The sequence below is a fragment of the Elgaria multicarinata genome, chromosome 3 (assembly GCF_023053635.1).
Source record: "Elgaria multicarinata webbii isolate HBS135686 ecotype San Diego chromosome 3, rElgMul1.1.pri, whole genome shotgun sequence".
In the NCBI taxonomy this organism is placed as follows: Eukaryota; Metazoa; Chordata; class Lepidosauria; order Squamata; family Anguidae; genus Elgaria; species Elgaria multicarinata.
The window spans coordinates 15024670-15044207 of record NC_086173.1 but is presented as its reverse complement, the minus strand read 5'-3'; the positions used below and the strand labels follow the sequence as shown (position 1 = coordinate 15044207).

At 44.5% G+C, this 19538-nt stretch overlaps 1 protein-coding gene across 1 annotated transcript; it reads right to left on the bottom strand.

Moving 5' to 3' along the window:
• Positions 1–4585: 4585 nt before the first annotated feature.
• EMD (emerin) lies at positions 4586–19404 on the bottom strand. Its single transcript, XM_063119366.1, has 10 exons — positions 19334–19404; positions 12515–12604; positions 10797–10889; positions 10632–10709; positions 10317–10400; positions 9968–10051; positions 8738–8818; positions 8439–8542; positions 6733–6785; positions 4586–5257 (listed from the first exon to the last, which is right to left on the bottom strand). The coding sequence occupies exons 2-10, from the start codon at positions 12594–12596 to the stop codon at positions 4990–4992; spliced, it is 927 nt and encodes a 308-aa protein (XP_062975436.1). The 5' UTR covers positions 12597–12604; positions 19334–19404; the 3' UTR covers positions 4586–4989.
• Between the last annotated feature and the right edge of the window lie 134 nt (positions 19405–19538).

The window sequence follows — 19538 nt, the reverse complement described above, 5'->3', positions numbered from 1 at the left end:
GCCAGCCAGGCCTCGCTTGATCAGGGAGCTGGTTTTTCAGGCCTCGCTGGCTGGCCTACTTCTCCAGGCCAGGCTAGACAGGACCGCTTTGCACAAGTCTGCCCCATTCACCTAGGCAGCAGTGTTGGGCTTCCACCCTTTACGTTAAAAAGCAGCACATGGGGGAGGTGAGCTAGGGTGACCATATGAAAAGGAGGACAGGGCTCCTGTATCTTTAACAGTTGCATTGAAAAGGGAATTTCAGCAGGTGTCATTTATATGCAAGTAGCACCTGGTGAAATTCTCTTCATCACTACAGTTAAGGCTGTAGGAGCCCTGCCCTCTTTTGTATCTGGTCCCTCTAGTATAGCTCCTGCTGCTTTAACTGTTGAGATGAAGAGGGAATTTCACCAGGTGCTACATGCATACAAATGACACCTGTTGAAATTCCCTTTTCTATGCCACTGTTAAAGATAAAAGAACCCTGTCCTCCTTTCCATATGGTCACCCTAGGTGAGAAAAACCCAGTCCTCTCCGCCAACTGCCTCACTTCACTTTAAAAGCGTGAGAGTGAGTTTTCTTCCAACCTAGCTCTGAAATGGTGAGAACCCAGCAAGGGAGCAACTGCTTAAATGAAAAGCAATGGAGTGCAGTGAGGGAGGGGGACAGCTTTCATCCCCCCCACCAACTCATGTGTTCCATTTCAAGGAAAGGATGCATCTCACATAAAGCCCCATTTCTGTTGTACATTGTAAATTGAGCACAAATATGAGAAGCCCTAATTCTTGGACCAACAGGTCAGGCTCCAGCCTGGTGGTGGTGGGGGAGCTGGCTAGCCTGCCCTTGGTGCTCACTGACACTTGGGCTCTGCAGACTGAGCACAGCTGCCACTTCCTGTTTCCCCTTTCAGTGCGTACTCGTAAGCTCATTTATGCAGCGGCAGGCAGTGGCCCCTTACAGCAGCAACAACAACGGCACCTAGGGGCTGTTTTCATGGCGCTGAGTTGGTGCCGCTCCGCCATCAAACCCTGCAGTTTCACTGGTGCGGGGTGGCGGCGGCAAGTTATCCAGACAGAGGGAGGCTGCATGGGCTTTCTGGTGGCCATTAGGCTTGCTGGGTTTCCGGTGACCAATGGCAGGTCACCTTCCGCCTGGGAACAACCAAGCGAGTACAGACAGGGAAGACCTTGCTCAGGCAGGAAATGTCGGGGTAAATCCCCAACTTTTCTGCTCTGCATCTTTCCATCTCTTTGCCCCGGGGTGGCTCTGAATCGGTGGCAGCCTCCTATAACCGATGCAGCGCAGATTCGGAACCATCCCAGGGCAAAGACAACGTATAAGCAGCCCCCTGCTGGCTTGCAGGATTAACTTTCTGGATTGACGAATTTGTGGGCCTACGACACCTACAACGCCTATCATCCCTAACCAGCATAGCCAATGGTGAGGGATGTTGGTAGTTGTAGGCCAAAATATGTGGAGGACCACAAGTTTGAAAAAGCGCTTGTTCTGCAGGGTATTATGGTCCTGAGTGTAGCATTTGTAATGGAACTGAAAACTGCAATCCATTAACTGGACAATTTGCAGAAAACGAGCAGTGTGATGAAGACTACTTAGCAGATGATTGTGAAAAAGGTACACAATTTACAGTCCTGTTGTTAGTTGTCCCTTCCCTCCTCAGCATCAGCTAAAGGGGAGAGAAAAATGAGTCCATTGACCTGATCTATATAGCAAGATGTGAAAGCTGTACAGTAAGCCGCGATGAGAGAAAATAATTTGTTCTTGCTCTGTATTTAAAATGGAATCCTGTGCAATGTTATGGAAAGGAAATGCTATTACATTACTTTACCCCATGCTTTACTACCAATAGTAGATATGCAAATATGTTTATATGTCGGAAGTGACAGACGGAATAAGGATGGTGAGAGGGCAAAGAAGATGGGGATAAGGAGGAGGACAGTATAATTTAGAAATAATAGAACTCAGATACGCTTGGAGAAACAGAGTAAACTATGGGCCACATTTTGTGCCATCACATATAAGTATGTACTGACATTTCCAGTTAGGGTTCCTGGTTAAACCCACCCACCCCAAATTGCTCAAAACCTATGCCAAAGCTTTGTGCTACCTTTGTGTCTGAAACCTTGTAGTTTGTGCTACCATCTACAAGTGTGTAAGTTACCCCAATGTTATAGAGAGGGAGATAGCCAGCAGCTTCTGCCATCTGCTCGGGAGTGAGCAACGTTGCCCAGTGGCAATACTGCTATAATAGGCTACCACCACATGAGCTCACTCACGAGCATGAGAGGAACCATGCAGAGAGAGGAGTGGTGTAGGGCATTGCAGGACAGTCGAAGTGGCAGCCAAAATGGCCCCTGGCAAATGGCCCTGTATGATGGATGCCAAGACCAAGTTTGAAAACCCACCTACCCAGATTTACTGCTTCAGTGAAAACTAGGCCGAGCTGAACACTCATGCGAATGAGAGGAAAAGGGATTACGCTTAAGATCAGGTGCTCCTTAATACACTTAAGCACTCAAAACCTAAATCTATTTACTCAGAAATAATTCTTGCTTTTCCAATGGCATTTATTCCGAAGCATAAGACTTAGAGTCCAAAGCCTGTGTTCACAAGAATACTAAAATGGCAGATTGACTAACAACCTTTTTCACCATGTGCATGAGGTACTGAACGGCAAATCTAGATCTTAGAGGACGCACGAGTCAGGAAGCTGGACAGTAACTTTTTTGGCTCTCATCTTAAGAACAGAACAGCACCAGGAAAATTCTTGACTCCACCATACAACTGTGCCCAGTGCCATCTGGTGACTAAACTATACAATTACACTATCCACATTTGTGTTTTAAACAAATGGAATTGAACCACAGGGTGAGAAGTCCCCTGCCCTAAAATTAAAAGAATGGAGCAGAGATTTCCTGTTTGTTAAAACGTCTGATCTAGAAATGGGTGGGGGCTTGTTTCTTCCTATTGCACTGAGGTACTGGCCTTTGGGTTGAGAGGAAGACCTCTTATGGCTTTCCACTGAGGGACCTTGGAAATTGTCATTTTGAGAATCAGATATATATATATATATATATGCATATTTTCTATATAGCACCATCACTGCAGGTGGCACTTTACTGAGTAACATATAAACATTCAGGTTCTAGTCCTGCAGAGCTCACAATCTAAAAGCGGCCAGCGTAACAGTTATGTCATTAGGCAAACTGAGCCGGGCTGCTTGAGGAAGATGTTGGCAATGATTAAAGGGGGAGCAGAAAGTCAGTTTTAAATAATATATTATTGGCGTAGGGCCAGGGACGTAATAATACTGTGGGGACACATGTTTCTCTGGATTTTCTACCTCAGGATAGCCCAGGTTACATTTGTATCTCTGAGGAGCTCAGAGTGACAGCTCATCTTCACAGCAGTTTTGTGAAGTAAACCTAGACTAAGCATGCTATTATACCACCAGCATGGGATTTTCATGGGATTCTTGAAGGGCTTGCATTGAGTTATATCCTCTTAGGCCTGTAGTGTAGACATGACCTGAATTTGTTGTTTGGTTTTATCGAAGATGGGATTGGTTGTTTGTCGCAGCCATTAGAAAGCCAGCGTGCCGAGGGTGGGAAGGGGGCAATTACTGCTGTATTGTTTTAATCTCCCTCCTCTCAGAGGCCTGAACCTTCGTTCCAAGCCAGAGCTGCTGCAGGTTCTAGAGCACCGGAACCGGCGCCGAGATGGGACAGAAGGTGACGTGGAACAATCACCCCTGGAACAAGAGCTTCTGCGCTGGCAGCAAAGACGGGAACAGGTAAGGCTTTGGCTGTTGACATGGCTCTCAAGATGTAGCCCCCCCCCTCTTTTCTGGTTGCCAGCAATTGTTGTAGGATGTGGGTGACATACACATGGACTCTTCAGAGATGCCTCAGATGAACACCTTTTTTTTTTGTCTGCAGCATCAGCAGCAGGAAGCTACAGGTGATACTGTTGGGAACCAACCAGAGTTCATCCGAGTCCGAGAAAACCTACGAAGGATGCAGCATTCACAAGATCCCCCACCCCAACGTGCAACTCCTTCCCCAATTTCCAGCCCCTTCCTGCGCCCTCACCTCACCAACAGACAGTCTTCAAGGGTCCTAGTCACACAATCTGCTATGGCCCCTCAGGCTGAAGGCCCAACATGTCAGGGTTCTCTAGAAGCCTCCAGACTCCCTTCAACCCCGTCTCAGTGTCCCCTTGCCAATACATGACCTTCCCATACGGACAACACACGCCCAACTCCTGTTCCAGGTCTGGGGAGGGAACCCTAGAGAAGCCTGAACTCCCAGTATCTGCTATTATAATCCACTGGGCCCCCTCCACTCTCAAGAGCTGAGATAACCTAGAAGGGAAGGGAAGGGTGGTGGTGGTCTGACTTGGGTCCCATTTCTCCCCCTCTCTGGTCTGTCAAAAAATAAAATAAAAATACATAAATAATGCTTACTTCTGGCTTCTTGTTACCTACAGCTACAGAGAAAGATTTCTGCTACTCAGTCAGAAAGAAGGAAGAGTAAGGGAACATTGTGTAGTGATGGCCCAGACTGAGGTTAAATGATGGCACACCCTCTAAAAAAAAAAGAGAAATAGTGGGGTTTATTAGAGATTTTATACATTTGTACGCTTTTTTTCAACGGCGTTGATAGGCTACATTTTTCCCTTCTTCTTTCTCTTCCCCTCTCATGAGGAAAAGCCACTCACAACCCTGATTATAAAGCACAAGCTACAAAACAGCAGATAAAAATGCCCAACATTTGCTGATTTAAGAGATGGATGGATAGACATTTGAGGAGAGGGGTGAAGAGCTGCCATGATTCAGGGTAGTTGGTAGGAACCCCTCCATCTTGGGCTGGAATACACCACCCAATTTTTGGGTTACAAAGGAACAAGAAGGCACTTAGTGAAGGCCCTGTATAAACATTCCAGGCTCTTGGGGAGTCAGCTGAGGGATAAGATACGGCCAAGGTCGAGGCCTCACTGCTTAAGATGCTTCACAAAAGGGTTGTCGTCAGCACCGCCCTGCAGGAAGTAGTAGATGAAGGCCAGGAAGCCAGCCAGCAGCATAAAGAGCAGGAGCTGGGGCCAGAGGGGTAGGTAACGCTTGGTTCCCCCATTGCTACCCGTAGCATTTTCCGCTGCTTGGGCCTGGCGCTCAGGATGGATGGCACGGCGGGGTTCCACTCCCAGAGAGGACGAGCCAGGGGATTTCTGATAGAAGATGCTCTGGTAGGAACTGCTGTCCCTGCAAAGGTAATTCCAGAGTAGAAAGGTAATTCCAGATATAGCCATCTCCTTCCACCAGAGGCTACGGAAAACCCAACGCTGTGCCTTACATAAAATTAAGCCTCCCTACTACAGTCCACATTTGAACCTAGCCTTGTGTTGTCTGTTTAATCCCATTTGCTGGCAGAAGGGCTAGTACTTAGCGATCAAAACACCAACACACCATCAGTTCTTCAAAGTTCAACAACTCCCAGTTTTTGCCTACTTAGTCCAACTCCTGAAGATGACACCGCCCTGTTTGCTAACATCTGCAAGGGGCTAGGTGTCTGGCCAGTCTAGTATCCATCCTCGAGATGTCACTCCTCTCTGCTCCTTCTATCCTATCTTCCCCTCTCTGTAAACATTCCACGAGGAAGCCTTCTGTATTTTCCTTGTAACTGCAAGATGTGTCCCCATGACTAGGCTAAACCATAAGTGGTTAGCAAGTGCTGCAAGCCACTGGCCCTGTTCAGAAGACACCTTAAACCATGGCTTTAACCATGGTGAATAAGACCAAAAGACGTATTCACCGTAGTTCAAGCCGTGGTTTGCGGTGTCTTTTGAAGAGGGCCACTTTCTCTTAGCCTCACAGCCACCCTGATTCCAGCCCTCATCTGCAATATGGGCATAATAATGCCGGCCGGCTTACATGGTTGTTGTAAGGATTATAAGAGATAAATCTATGTAAACTGCTTCCCCCATTTGAAAGTGCTGCAACAAATGCTTCTCATTTATTCCTAGTGCTCAATCCACCGCCTGAGATGGCAGCCTTATCTTCAAGTGTTGAACCTCAGGCCCAGAGGCCAAATCAAACCTTCCTGGGGTCCCAATCCAGCCCTTTGGGGTTCACCAGATGGCCACATACCTTTCAGTACGTCACCAGGCAGGTCCTGCTTTTCTGTCCTGCCCCCTGATTGTTTGGTGGTTTTCCAGCTTTTGCGTGCTTTTTCCGCCATTCTCAAAGGTTAAAATGCCCCCTCCTAAGACTTAGGTGCTGGCAGTAAGAGCTAAAACAGGCCTGCATATATATTTTTTTTGTATTTTGGTCCTGCCCTCTTTTGCATTTGGTCCCGCCCCACCACTGGAATGCAGCGAAAATTGAATTCAGTCCTCAGGCTGGAAGAGGTTCTGCACACCTGCCTTTGGATCTTAGCCAGGATTAGCCCTGGCACTTCTAAACCCATGTGTATTTGCCCATTAGCTAGCCCAGCCCTCTGACCACCTTTAAATTTAGTACTGAAATTATTTTAGGACCCAGAAGTCAGTAGCAACTCTAAAAACTACCCTGAACACCAATCCTTAGGAAAGCAAGGAAGAAGTGACCATTTATTTCAGAGGCAGGGAAAAAAAATTATTCTTCAGATGTGGCATCCAGTATAGGCTTAGCAACCCACTCCACCATCACCTCTCAGGAATATTCTTTCCTGTGAATGCCTCTGCGTTGTCCCTGCTCACCTGTTGGTTGGCACATCCTTCCGGCCAGAACTGTAAGGATATGGTTCTGCAATCTGAAAGGAAACACGGGTGCCTGTCAGCACAGATGCCACAAAAAAGTGATAACCTTAACCTAACACAATATAAATGAAAGCAAAGAAGTTGAGGAAACAGGTTTAAAAAATGCAATTTTATAAACTAAAATATAATGTTAAAAGCAACATACACAGAGCATTTCACAGGTACTGTAATACAACAAAACAATCAGACTGCTAGACAGAAAATGCTCAGTAGACTTAATCAATTTGGCCAGACGCGTTTCTACTCTTGGTCTTCCTCCACGGCCAGTGTGCTATAGAAAAAATACAAACACTTGTAAGGGCCGGGGTAAAGGCAAACACTTATTGCTGTATTTATTTTTTTAAAAAAGATAAAGTTAATTAGACCTACCCAAGCTGATTAGTACCGTGGGCTATTTTTTCTCAGGACTGACTTAAAAGCTCCAAACAATATAGCTAATCAGATGTCACTTCCCACAATATACGGTATAATTCCTGCATAGTATTAGAAAAATAAAGAACCCTCGGAGATTGTTTCTTTTTATAGTTTTTTTTTATATAAAGAAAATATTTACCAAATATTCAAAGGAAGCCCATACAAAGCAATTTATTGAATTGGGTCACTCTGAGGAGGACATCAAATTTTGGGTCACAGAAAGGCAAATTGGCTCTGGCCAGGATCTAGAAAATAGGTTAAAAAGGAGGGAACTCTTTTGGATATTCTCATTACAAAGCATGATCCCTAGGGGCCAGAATGAGGACTGTAATTGGGTCTCAATTTTATAAACCATATAGATATATATATTCTTTGACATGCTTACTACCTTCATCTCTTCTTGTTCATCAGGTTTGATATTCCTTGTTAAAGGCTTTTCTTGGGTAAAGCCAACAGCAACCCTTAATAGGACCTTGCCCTTTAACTTCAAATCACAGGTGTATGCTGATTCTTCAGCAGCGAAATAAAAGCACAGCTGTGAAGTGCTTGGCTTAAATACCAGGATTATTGTGTGTGCGAGGAGTGACTGTTTAGAATACCTTCTATGGGCTTCCTTTGAATATTTGGTAAATATTCCGAGATATTTTCTTTATATAAAAAAAAACAATAAAGAGAAACAATCTCCGAGGGTTCTTTATTTTTCTAATACTATGCAGGAATTATACCGTAAATTGTGGAAAGTGACATCTGATTACCTATATTGTTTGGAACTTTTAAGTCAGTCCCGAGAAAAATCAGCCCACGGTACTAATCAGCTTGGGTAGGTCTAATTAACTTTATCTTTTTTTAAAAAAAATAAAAATACAGCAATAAGTGTTTGCCTTTACCCCGGCCCTTACAAGTGTTTGTATTTTTTCCATAGCACACTGGCCGTGGAGGAAGACCAAGAGTCGAAACGCGTCTGGCCAAATTGAGTAAGTCTACTGAGCATTTTCTGTCTAGCAGTCTGATTGTTTTGTTGTATTATTGTAAATGTGAAATGCTCTGTGTATGTTGCTTTTAACGTTATATTTTATGAAATTGCATTTTTTAAACCTGTTTCCTTAACTTCTTTGCTTTCATTTGCCTGTCAGCACAGGGCAGTGATGGAGGGATCCTTCCCTGGGGGGTTTGAATGCAACCATGCATGGGAGGCTTCCTTGATGTCTCTATGGATGTGAGAGAGAACTTACCGGTTGGCGGGCACTCACTGACCCTGGAGAAGTACCACTGCTTAAAGACGACACATAGCGGCGGTAAGAAGATGTGGAACCCTCAGGAGAATTTACTCCCCAGTCTGCATTGAGAGTGAGTGAGAGAGAGAGAGATTAAGGTTGGAATGATCCAGAGCAGCTTTCCACAATCCATTGAGTTCCAGATATGTTCCCAGCATGCTCTAGAGTATATTGGTTTAGAGGGTACAGTTATAGCTCTATCCTATGGGGACCCAGGTTCTCACAATCCCATATTTAGGATGTCCATTCTGCTCTACCTTCTGGCTTATAAGTGGATTGTTCTTCATGGTGAGTCAAACCGTAATTATGGCCCAGGTAGGATTTGGTGGGGCTGGGATCTAGGGAAGCACAGAAAAAAGGGAAATATATTTAGCAAAAGGTGTTCCTCTTACGGATTATTTTAGCTTTCATTATTTTAAAAGTAATAAGTTTCTAGCCCATGTGACTTTGGGAACAGGATGATGGGGATAGTGGAAGAGGTTTGGGACCTTCATGGCAACTTGATCACCACTTCTGGCCAACAGATATATTCTTCTCTTGGTCCTAGTTTATGACATACTACAATTACGTATACAGCATTTCCACACGAGCAGAGATTTTAGTACTGGGAGCAGAATTCAGCAAGTAATCCTATCTTTTATTAAAATAAAAAGCAAGCTTCTAGATGTTATGAATGCAAAAAAGCAAGTTTGAATGTGAATGCATCCATGTCTGGTGAAATCTCAGAATACAGAGCAAAATAGTTGTGGGAATGGAATTCAGTATTCTGCATCACTCTGTGCCTCTTTCTCTAAGCAGTAAAAACAGAAGAAATTGTACAAAATAATCAAATAGATGCAAATAGGTTTAGTTAGCAGAGTACAGAATGTATCTGCTCATGGTACATACCCTATTTCTTCGATTCTAAGACACACTTTTTTTTCAATATAAACATCTCTAAAAATGGGGTGCGTCTTAGAATCGCGGGTGTGTTTTAGGGTTTTTTTTTCTGTTGATGTTGTGCGTCTTACAATCGAAGAAATACGGTAATACTGATTTTGGAGGCACAGAGTATGTCTCCTTAGTCACAGTTAACCCCATTGCCACGGCTGCCCAAATGCTGAAAAATCAAAGCTATTGGCCCAAATTCTGCAAACATTAGTTGTGCTTAGTCCCATCACAATCCAATGAAGAGGAAGCCCATCTTAAATTCCATGAATTTTAATGGGATTTTAAGCACAACTAAACTTTCTACTGGCAGGGGTCTTTTTTTTCCAGGTTTGGGCACTCAACCCTTTGTGCAGTTTTGCAAAATATTACATTAAATCTAACGGATAAATATAGACCACTTGACTTATTTTGAGACAAGAAGATGACACACAAAAGAACAATGAAATATACCTTCTTCTGAAATAAAAATCCCCTGCCCCTCAAGGTCTGCCCCATCACTAGCCCCCCCATCACCCACAATCCACTTCCTTTCTGCCAAAGACTCCACACACACCTACCTTCATTTCCATACTCAGAGTAGTATTCTTCCTTTGGAGAGTCATAGTTTTCTCTTAAGTAAGTCCTTGTAGAGGAGCCAAGAGCTGGGAGGAGCAGAATGAATTGGGGAGTTTGGTTGCTGGAAATTATCTATTATTTCTCCCCAAAGCACTGTACAAATAAGAATGCACACACCATTGCCCTGATCTAGTCTTCCCCTTGCAATGCGCCTCTATTCAAACCAGACAGAGCTGCTCTTCTCTCTTAAACGTCCTGCTCATGCTTCTTAATTCTTAACTTATTTCCACTTCCCTTCTGCCAAAGACTCTACACCCACACCCACGCCCACACACACACACACACACTTACCTTCATTTCCATACTCAGAGTAGAATTCCTCCTTCCTTGGAGAGTCATAGTTTTCTCTTAAGAAAGTCCTTGTGGAGCCAAGAGCTGGGAGGAGCAGAATGAATTGGGGAATTTGGTAGCTGGAAATTACATTTTATTTCCCCTCAAAGCACTATACAAATAACAATTCACGTCCCCTTGTGATGAGCCTCTATACAAACTGACAGAGTTGCCCTTCTCTCCTAAATGTCCTTCTAATGCCTTTTAATTCTTCTTTCTCTCCTCACTCCTGCCCCAGCAATTCAATACAGGAGTTCTTCCTAAAACGTTTCTCACCTTCTCGCCCGTAGCTGAGGTCTTCCCTGCTCCGTGGGCTCACGAAGGTCTCTCGCATGTAGCTTTCGCTACATGGCTCTATGTAGACAAAAACACACAGCAAGAAAGGGTGTTAGTGCCTGACAGGACAGTGACTGATCCCCATCTGTGCCAAACGCTTCTCACCTGTGTAGGACACCGATCCTCCAGGTGAAGGGAGCTGTGTCCGTTCGGTCTCATATTCATAGACCTTCTTTTCATAAAGTTTCCGGGTTGATCCTGGAGGATGGGATCCAGGCAGAGATTAAACTTAATTTTACAGGATTATTGTGACACTCCCCCGCTCCACCCTAGCAGTCCTTTCCACAAGCCATTCAGTCTTCTGCCAATTACTAAGGCACTTCCCCTGGGAACCCCCTCTACACTCCCCTGCCCTGCTTCTTTCAAATGTTTGCCACCTCCCAACGGGGTCCACCTCACCTGACAACCTTGTCTACACACCCTTTGCTGCTCTAGGATCATCCAAATCTTTGGTGAAAGCATGCCAAGTGCCTCATTCATCCAACAAGGCCTGCAGCCCAAGATGTGGCTGGTTATTTCAAACTAATACACAGTTCCACACATCTGCAGCTCCAAGGTGTGTGCGCGCAGTCCTCCTTTTTCACCATTCTCAGTATCTCCTAATATCCCTTCTTAGGGGGACCATATGAAAAGGAGGACAGGGCTCCTGTATCTTTAACAACTGGGTAGAAAAGGAAATTTCAGCAGGTGTCCTTTGTACGCATACAGCACCTCATGAAATTCCCTCTTCATTACAACAGTTAAAGCTGCAGGTGCCCTACCCTCTAGTATAGCGCCTGCAGCTTTAACTGTTGTGATGAAAAGGGAATTTCACCAGGTGCTACATGCCTACCAACAACACCTGCTGAAATTCCCTTTTCTATTCAACTGTTCAAGACACAGGAGCTCTGCCCTACTTTTCATATGGTCACCCTATCCCTTCTCCTCTCTGGGCCAAGCTAGACATGATGGAGGTAACCACCTTTGCTCTTCCTCACTCATCTTTCCAGCAGGAAGTGGATGGGTCGTATTTTTAAAAGGAGCACTTGACTGGGGGAAATGATATCTCCCTCACCTTCTCTCCCCAGTCTCTTATCACTTGAGACACTTTTCTCTTCAGGCTGGCTCACCTCCAGTATCAGAAGGAGACTGGGAAGAAACTGTCAGATGTGAGGAGGTGCAAGGAGGTCAGGCAGGGATTGGGAAGGGTTCATCTCCCCTTACTCAATTGTCCCTTTTGCTATTAAAGGCGGTCTCCCCCCATTACACTGTGTAATGCATTGATTGGAATAGCCCTTAGTTTGATTCAGCGAAGCATGTCAAAGTTTGGCCACACCTGAGCAAAGCCATGCCTGCAGGCACTCCTAGACACGCCCCTGCCATGGTGCACTCCTATGGGCCACTGAAGGAAGGGTCTATCTACTCCATTCCCCTGAGGGCCCCCCTGCACCATAGCAGGAAGGAGGGGGCAGGCGTAAAACTCTGCCCCTTGGGCTACTAAACACCCCTGGCTTCAAACTGTATGGGCTGCGTATGGAAGCCTTCCCCTATTGACTAAAGATGTCACTGCAGGCTTCAACCACATCGACGCGTAGATTAATTAATGCATTTTAAAAACAAAGTAACTCCAAGGTGTACACCCCTAGGGTTCCCTTAGTATGCCTGCCAAATTTTAGGTGTCTAAGTTTCACAGTCTTGGAGTTACGGTGCAGACAGACACACATCCTTGTTTAATTATAGATTGTTATCCTAGTTTCCTTCCAAGCCTGCCGCTTTCCCCTTTCTAAACACCAAATGGATGTCTGCTTGCTTCCCCTGATAGAGGCAGATGTCGTAGTCCATACCAACAAGAGGGCCATGTGGGATGCTGTATTTCTTCAGACGAGCAATAAGTTCATTATCTGTCAAACCTTTATACTCATCCATAGCGCTACCTAGAAAATGCAGTGGGGAGGGTGGGAGAAATAGTTACAGCTAGTACTCCTTGTGACATGACCTTAATAGCAAGTAAATAAACAGATATTAAAACACATTTTTAAAATCCATCCATCCACCCATAAGTCTCACAAGACGACAACAGCAGCAACTAAAACAAATGACCTTGAAAGCAAATGAAAGCTGGTAACTTGCAAGACTGCTACAGGTTCTGTGCAAAATGATTTCAATATGAGGTGATTTCACCATTGTGAAATTGGCAAAATAAAACCAGGCCCTCACCAAACCAGCTGTATACGGAAAAAAGAATTGAAGTGGGAACACCAAAACACAGTCTGATACTGCAGTTCTACTGGGCAGTAAATTCCACCGAATTCATTCCTAGGCTGGCTCTTGCACATCCCATAGCAAAGAGAAGGTATGGCGAGGAGAGTGTGACAGGGGGACCGGCTAGGGCAAAATATACACAAAAGCAAACCACCTTCTGCTTCATTTTCCCCACTCAGAACCTTTTACAAGAAAGGAAGGTTGGCCATGAAAGCAACATTACCTCATCAGGAGCCTATAGGCTTGCTTAACACTTACTGTAAACAGGCAAGTGATCTTGAATGGGTTGGGCAGGGTTGGGCAGTTTGTTGAAATGGCAGTAACTGCACATGGGTTGCTAAAGTCAATAGGAGAGACATATAATTTCCCTGCCAATTGGTGGGAAAGAGAGGACTGCCCTCCCCTATTCATGCCGATTATTTTTCTCAGTTAATCAATTTTGATGAAACCTTGAGCTAATATTAGGCCTAACATCTATGCCAAAGGGTTTTAAGATGCCTAAATTGAAATATCACAAAATGATGGCCTGTTGAAAATAGAATCATAGAATAGCAGAGTTGGAAGGGGCCTACAAGGCCATCGAGTCCAACCCCCTGCTCAATGCAGGAATCCACCCTAAAGCATCCCTGACAGATGGTTGTCCAGCTGCCTCTTGAAGGCCTCTAGGGTGGGAGAGCCCACAACTTCCCTAGGTAACTGATTCCATTGTCGTACTGCTCTAACAGTCAGGAAGTTTTTCCTGATGTCCAGCTGGAATCTGGCTTCCTGTAACTTGAGCCCGTTATTCCGTGTCCTGCCCTCTGGGAGGATCGAGAACAGATCCTGGCCCTCCTCTGTGTGACAACCTTTTAAGTATTTGAAGGGTGCTATCATCCTTCAAATACTGCCGGGGTAAGAGCGACCCGGGTCGGAGAGCTCGGCTTCCGCTTCTGCTGAGCTCTCCGACCCGGGTCGCTCTTACCTCGGCAGCAGGAGGCCGGCGGGGAGGCGGCGGCGGCGGCGACAAGGACACGGCCAGATTCCCCAGCCGCTGCCTCCTCTGTCTCTTCTGGGCTGCAGGTAGGCAGAATCTACACAATCGTTTTGGGGGCGTACTGGGGGCGCATGCTAGCGCCTTCAGTATGACATGTAGATTCCCTCTAAGCTAAACATGCCCAGTTCTTTCAGTCTCTCTTCATAGGGCTTTGTTTCCAGATCCCTGATCATCCTGGTTGCCTTCCTCTGAACACGCTCCATAAAATAATTTTATGCAACTCAAAATCTGTACAAAATACGCTATGAAATCAAAATATTAGTTAGTTGGCCACGTCTTTTAAAAGTTCAGTTTAAAATGGCTGAGATATTGCAGCTTAGGGCACAATCCTATGCACGTTTAGACAGAAAAACAAGTCGTCCAACTCCCAGCATGCCACAGCTAACTATGCTGGCTTGGGCACGCTGGGGATTGTAGGACTTTTTCCCCTGTCTAAACATGCATAGGATTACAACCTTATCGGCTTTCCCTGTAGTTTTCAGTTGTGGCCACTTTTGTGCACCCATAATGTACCTCCAGTTTTTCCTTTTACTGGTTTAGATACAAGCAAAACTCAGGGAAACGAACAGCTGTTTAACTTCTGTAAAATGGTCACGGAATCCTAATACTTTTGGGACTGGGAGCTTAAGAGGCAGGCTCCTACTACCTGGGATCGTGTCCATCTGATCCAGCCAGGAGAGGAAGCCTACAAAGCAAGGGGCCAATCAGCGGCTGCTGTTGTCCTGCCTTGGGGGTTTGTCTAGTCTGCAGAACCTCCAACTGCCTCCTAGCAGACTTGGGCTCCCAGCACAGAACCATCTCGCCCCCAGCTGCATCAATTTTTTGGGACTGGGAGCTTAAGAGGCAGGCTCCTTTGGGGACGGGGGCGATACCAAGGCGAGGGTCTGTCGCCTTGTTTGTTTCGTTTTGTTTTCTCCCCCTACTGACTTATAATTTTGTTGTGTATTTTAAACTTTTTTTTTTACATTTCTTTTCCTATGTTTTAAAATGTATGTTTTAAACTTTGTAATACCGCCTTGAGGCCCAGTATTGGGCAAAATGCGGGATACAAATAAACATAATAATAATAATAATAATAATAATAATAATAATAATAATAATAATAATACTTTGCCTCTACTCTAATTCAATAGAAATATTTAGCATGCCAATATACACGCATATAAAAATAAATAAAAGAAAACTGGAAGTAATAAGGAGTTGTCCTTAGGTAATATCAGGTAGTATTTCTGTAGTTGTAAACCTTTCATTGTTGTCCTGATTTGATTTTGACAGCCAATTTGGATTTTTAAATGTCCATTTTCTCAGCTTCTATACACAGTTATGCATCATTTACTGCACAATCTACTGCACAGGTCTACTCAGCAATTGCATTGCATCCAATGAGGTTTACTCTCGGGTGATTGGGTGATCAAAGCCTTAATGGGCTAATGGCTCTCACCATGGTGCAAGGTTTCATGAGGCTGGAACACAAAAGCCAGGGCTCCAAATTGGATAGGGGGCCTACCCAAGTCAGGCAGCCCCCCCCCCCTGCAGAAATTCACCCTGAGCACTTGGGAAATGGAAGGAGCGCAACAGTGGGGTGGGGCTAAGGGCATAGTTCCACATGCCCCTTTGTAATTGCATTGTTCCTTCACAGAGTAATGCCTGCAGGGCTACAGTCTTTACTTTATTATGATTAGAACGTTTAAACTTTATCATCCGGTCAAACAATTCTAGTAAAGAATTCCACATCAGCATTAACTGGCACTTGACTGACAGAGAGCTTCGGCTATTGGGTGGTATAAAAATGTAATAAATAAATAAATAAAATGAAATAAAATAAATAAATTCTCTTTCATGAAGGTTTGCAGCCTGTCCTTTCAGAATTCTTGTTGTGTTCCTCTTTCGGACCAGCTGCCTTACAGCTTCTATTTCTAACTTCCTTGCTTTATCAATATTATCTGCCACCACACCATTGGCAGCAGTAAAGCAGCAGTTTCTGCAGCTGAAACTCTCCCCACGGCCTGAGTTCGACCCCAGCGGAAGCTGGTTTCAGGCAGCTGGCTCGGGTCGACTCAGCCTTCCATCCTCCTGAGGTCGGTAAAATGAGTACCCAGTTAGCTGAGGGAAAGCTAATAACAGGCAGGGAAGGCAACGGCAACCCACCCCGCTATAAGGCCTGCCACGAAAACGTCAGCGAAAGCTGGCGTCCCTCCAAGAGTCAGTAATGACTCAGTGCTTGCACGAGAGGTTCCTTTCCTTTCCTTCAAATGTAGACCCTATTGTGGTAATTCATTAATGTTTTTGAGTCCTTTAAGTCATGCTCTTCCTTAGTACTACCAGTTTCCGAAGTTAAACAGGCCCAAATTTACAGTGTTCGCTGGTCCCATACCCTGTCTTTGTTATATTCTCAGTTGACACATTAGTTTCAGTACAAGTGGGATGTGATAGCCTCTGTATCAAATGCCACATTTCTGTCATGCTACTATCCCTTGTCAAATTTCAGTCTCCAAACTGTTCAAATCAAGTGAGAGACTTTCTTAGACCTGTGCCATCTATAATGTAATCAATTCATCATCATCTGAAACTTTTCAAGTGTCAATACAATATTTGAAAGTTCACATTCAGTAGCTGCTCTGTTCATATCCTTCCAAAAAGGGGCTAATCAAACATAAGAATAGATATAAAAATACTTGTTGCCTGACTATTAATAAATATTAAAGTTAACAACTTAGGCTTCTAAAAACCTTCAGGATATATGGCGGGCCTGACATTAGCTAACCCTCAGTGTTTCATAGGTTAAAGGCGCAATCCTATGTATGTTTAGACAGAAAAAAGACCTACAATTCTGTTTTCTGCCTATTTATTTATTGCATTTTATACCGCCCAATAGCTGAAGCTCTCTGGGCAGTTCACAAAAAATATATATAGGAGTGTTAAGTCCAAGGTCAAGTATATGCTATTAAGGAGTTGGCTGCTGCCCTTGGTTTTAATATCAACGCTAAAGTGTACAGATAGATTTGGGCCTTAGCTAGACCTAAGGTTTATCCTGGGATCGTTCCGGGGTTGTCCCTGCCTGCTTCCGGTATATCCTGTGCGTCATTTACATGAACAGGGATAATCCCGGGATAAACCTTAGGTCTAGCTAAGGCCTTGGACTCAGCAGGTCAATTTAAAAAACAAACTCATGCAAATAAATTTCCTCAAATTACTGCAAAACTGAGGAAATTACCCTGATTATGAGGATTAGGCTATATCAACAGAACCCCCACCCTACCCCATAAATGCTAGCTGTATGTTTTTCGCATACAATTAAGTTGTAGGATTCATGCTGCAAACGATTGTGCCACAGTGTCAAAATGGGTCATATTGCATTATATCATTCTTTATTTTGAAGCATAACATATCTTGAAAGGCGCACCGTCAACGTATGGAAAATATTTAAAACTCCTAGCATCCAGCATCGGTTTTTAGGCACCATTGTTACACAAGATGTAACAAAGATTTCAGTGTGCTTTATCCAATTGTTTTCCCCAAAATTCTTCAGTTCAATTACTTTTAACTATTAGAGAATTTTTTTAAAAAAAATAGTTATACATCATGTAAAATTAACATGGCATTTTGGAAAAAATGTTTCTTAAATATAAATCAAATAAACATACTAAATCAGATCTTAATCTGGATATTTTCTCAAGTCATTTTTTTCTAGAAAAAAACACGTTACTGAAAACAAGGTGCCCAGTTACTGCACTCATCTGGATGTGACTGAAATTGTATTTGCAAGTTGAAGGACTTTTTTTTTTTTTTGGCTAAGGTTTAAAAGTATATGGAAGCGGAGTCCTGAATTAAATTCTCGTATTTGCTTTGTCCCAGATGGATGGGTGTGTCTTTTGGCTCTCCCTTGAATTTTCCTCTTCTGTCCTTTTTAATCCAGCCCCCAGCACAAAAAGAGGTCCTGTACCCAGATAAGCCTTTTTTCAATATAGCAGTCTCCCAGGATGGCTAAATATTTAGTGCACATTTCTCACATCATTGCGGACATTTTTATCTATTTAAATTTATTTTTAGGCCACTATTAAGGGTAAAACCCTCTCAAGATGACAGTCAGAATAAAAACCATACAAAAATATACAAGCAGGCAATAAATAGAATACTATAAAAACATGAAATCTGCAGCTCACAGTTGCAATTGAGCATTTCCCAGTGCTTAACAAAAAAAGATTAGAGTAACGTTTGTGAGGTATTGGACAATCTACGGCAAAGAGAAGTCCTTTTTTCAAATTTGTCAGTTCAGGAGGTAACAAAGATATTAGCCTCATGAATCAACACCACCACACACAAAGTTTGAACCAGACAAACCCTCGATTAACTTATCCTACAAATTATCCGTGTTTCTCTTGAACTGAAATGTAATTGTATCTATAGTACCAAGGAATGCCGGAAGCAGGGTCCATGCAGGTGTGTGTGTATGTCATAATCCATGGATAGCTCTGGAGTAGGGCTGGGTCAAAGAAAAACAAAAATATACTTCCCCAAGGAAAGCAGGCTTTTGTGCACATCTGACAGGGAACTAACTACCAACTTGAGGCTCTTTCCAAGGAAAAAACGTCTCTCTGGGCTCCAGTCCCGAAAGGGCCCCTGATCCTCTTGCAGGAATGCAAAGCCAGGAGGGAGGATGGCAGCGCAGAGGGAGGCGCATAAAGTTGACAGCTGCCAAGTTTTCAAAAGGAACGTAAGGGACGCTTCTCTCGGCTGTGCCCGGGGAAGGAGGTCAAACCCGCAAGATATGCCCAGGACAGCACAACTAGAGACTGGGGGGGGGGGGGGAGAAGCAGGCTTTAGAGGCCATTTAATGAGGAGAGTGGCGGGGACGGGACCATAAACATTTCATAGTTGCCAACTCTCTGCAAAAAGAGGGAAACGGCACAGCACGCTGCTAGACATGTGGTTTGAAATGGCTTGAAATGTAGCCCCAATGTGGCTGATGACTTTGGACGCCTGATTTGGCTCAGGGGGCTTCAAGCGTTATTTGACTCCAGTTACAGGACTCCCCACCCCGCTAATCAAATACAGATGTAGCAAATTACTTTTCTTTTTGACCATAGATTTCGGGTTTGTGTGTTTTTTCTCTCCCCCCCCCCCCACGCGGGGTCCTTCCAATCTCATCATAGGCAGAAAGGGAGAGGAAAGACCTTACTAGGACGAGTTGGTGGGGGAAATCTGGCTTTGGGAGACAAAAGGGGCTTTGGAGGATCGGGGAGTGAATAGAAAAGGTGGTCGTGGGAGGGGGGGCGCAGAGGATGCTTCCAGGCGTAGGGGGGCATCCCAGGAGCAGCGGAGGATTTGAGGGAGGGGGGAAACTGGAAAGGGGGGGTTAATTCGGTACCTGCTATTCCGGGCGCACTGGGCTGGACACCATAAGGGAAGGCAGCACCATAAGGGAAGTGACTCAGGCGGAGGGGAGGGCCGGGGGTTTGGGAACACAGATATACACACACCCTCCTCCTACTCCGGACCCCGCCCCGGTTCGGGCGTGCCTCGTTTCCTCGCTCGCTCTGTATGGGCCGTTTGATTTCGGTTTGTTTCAAACC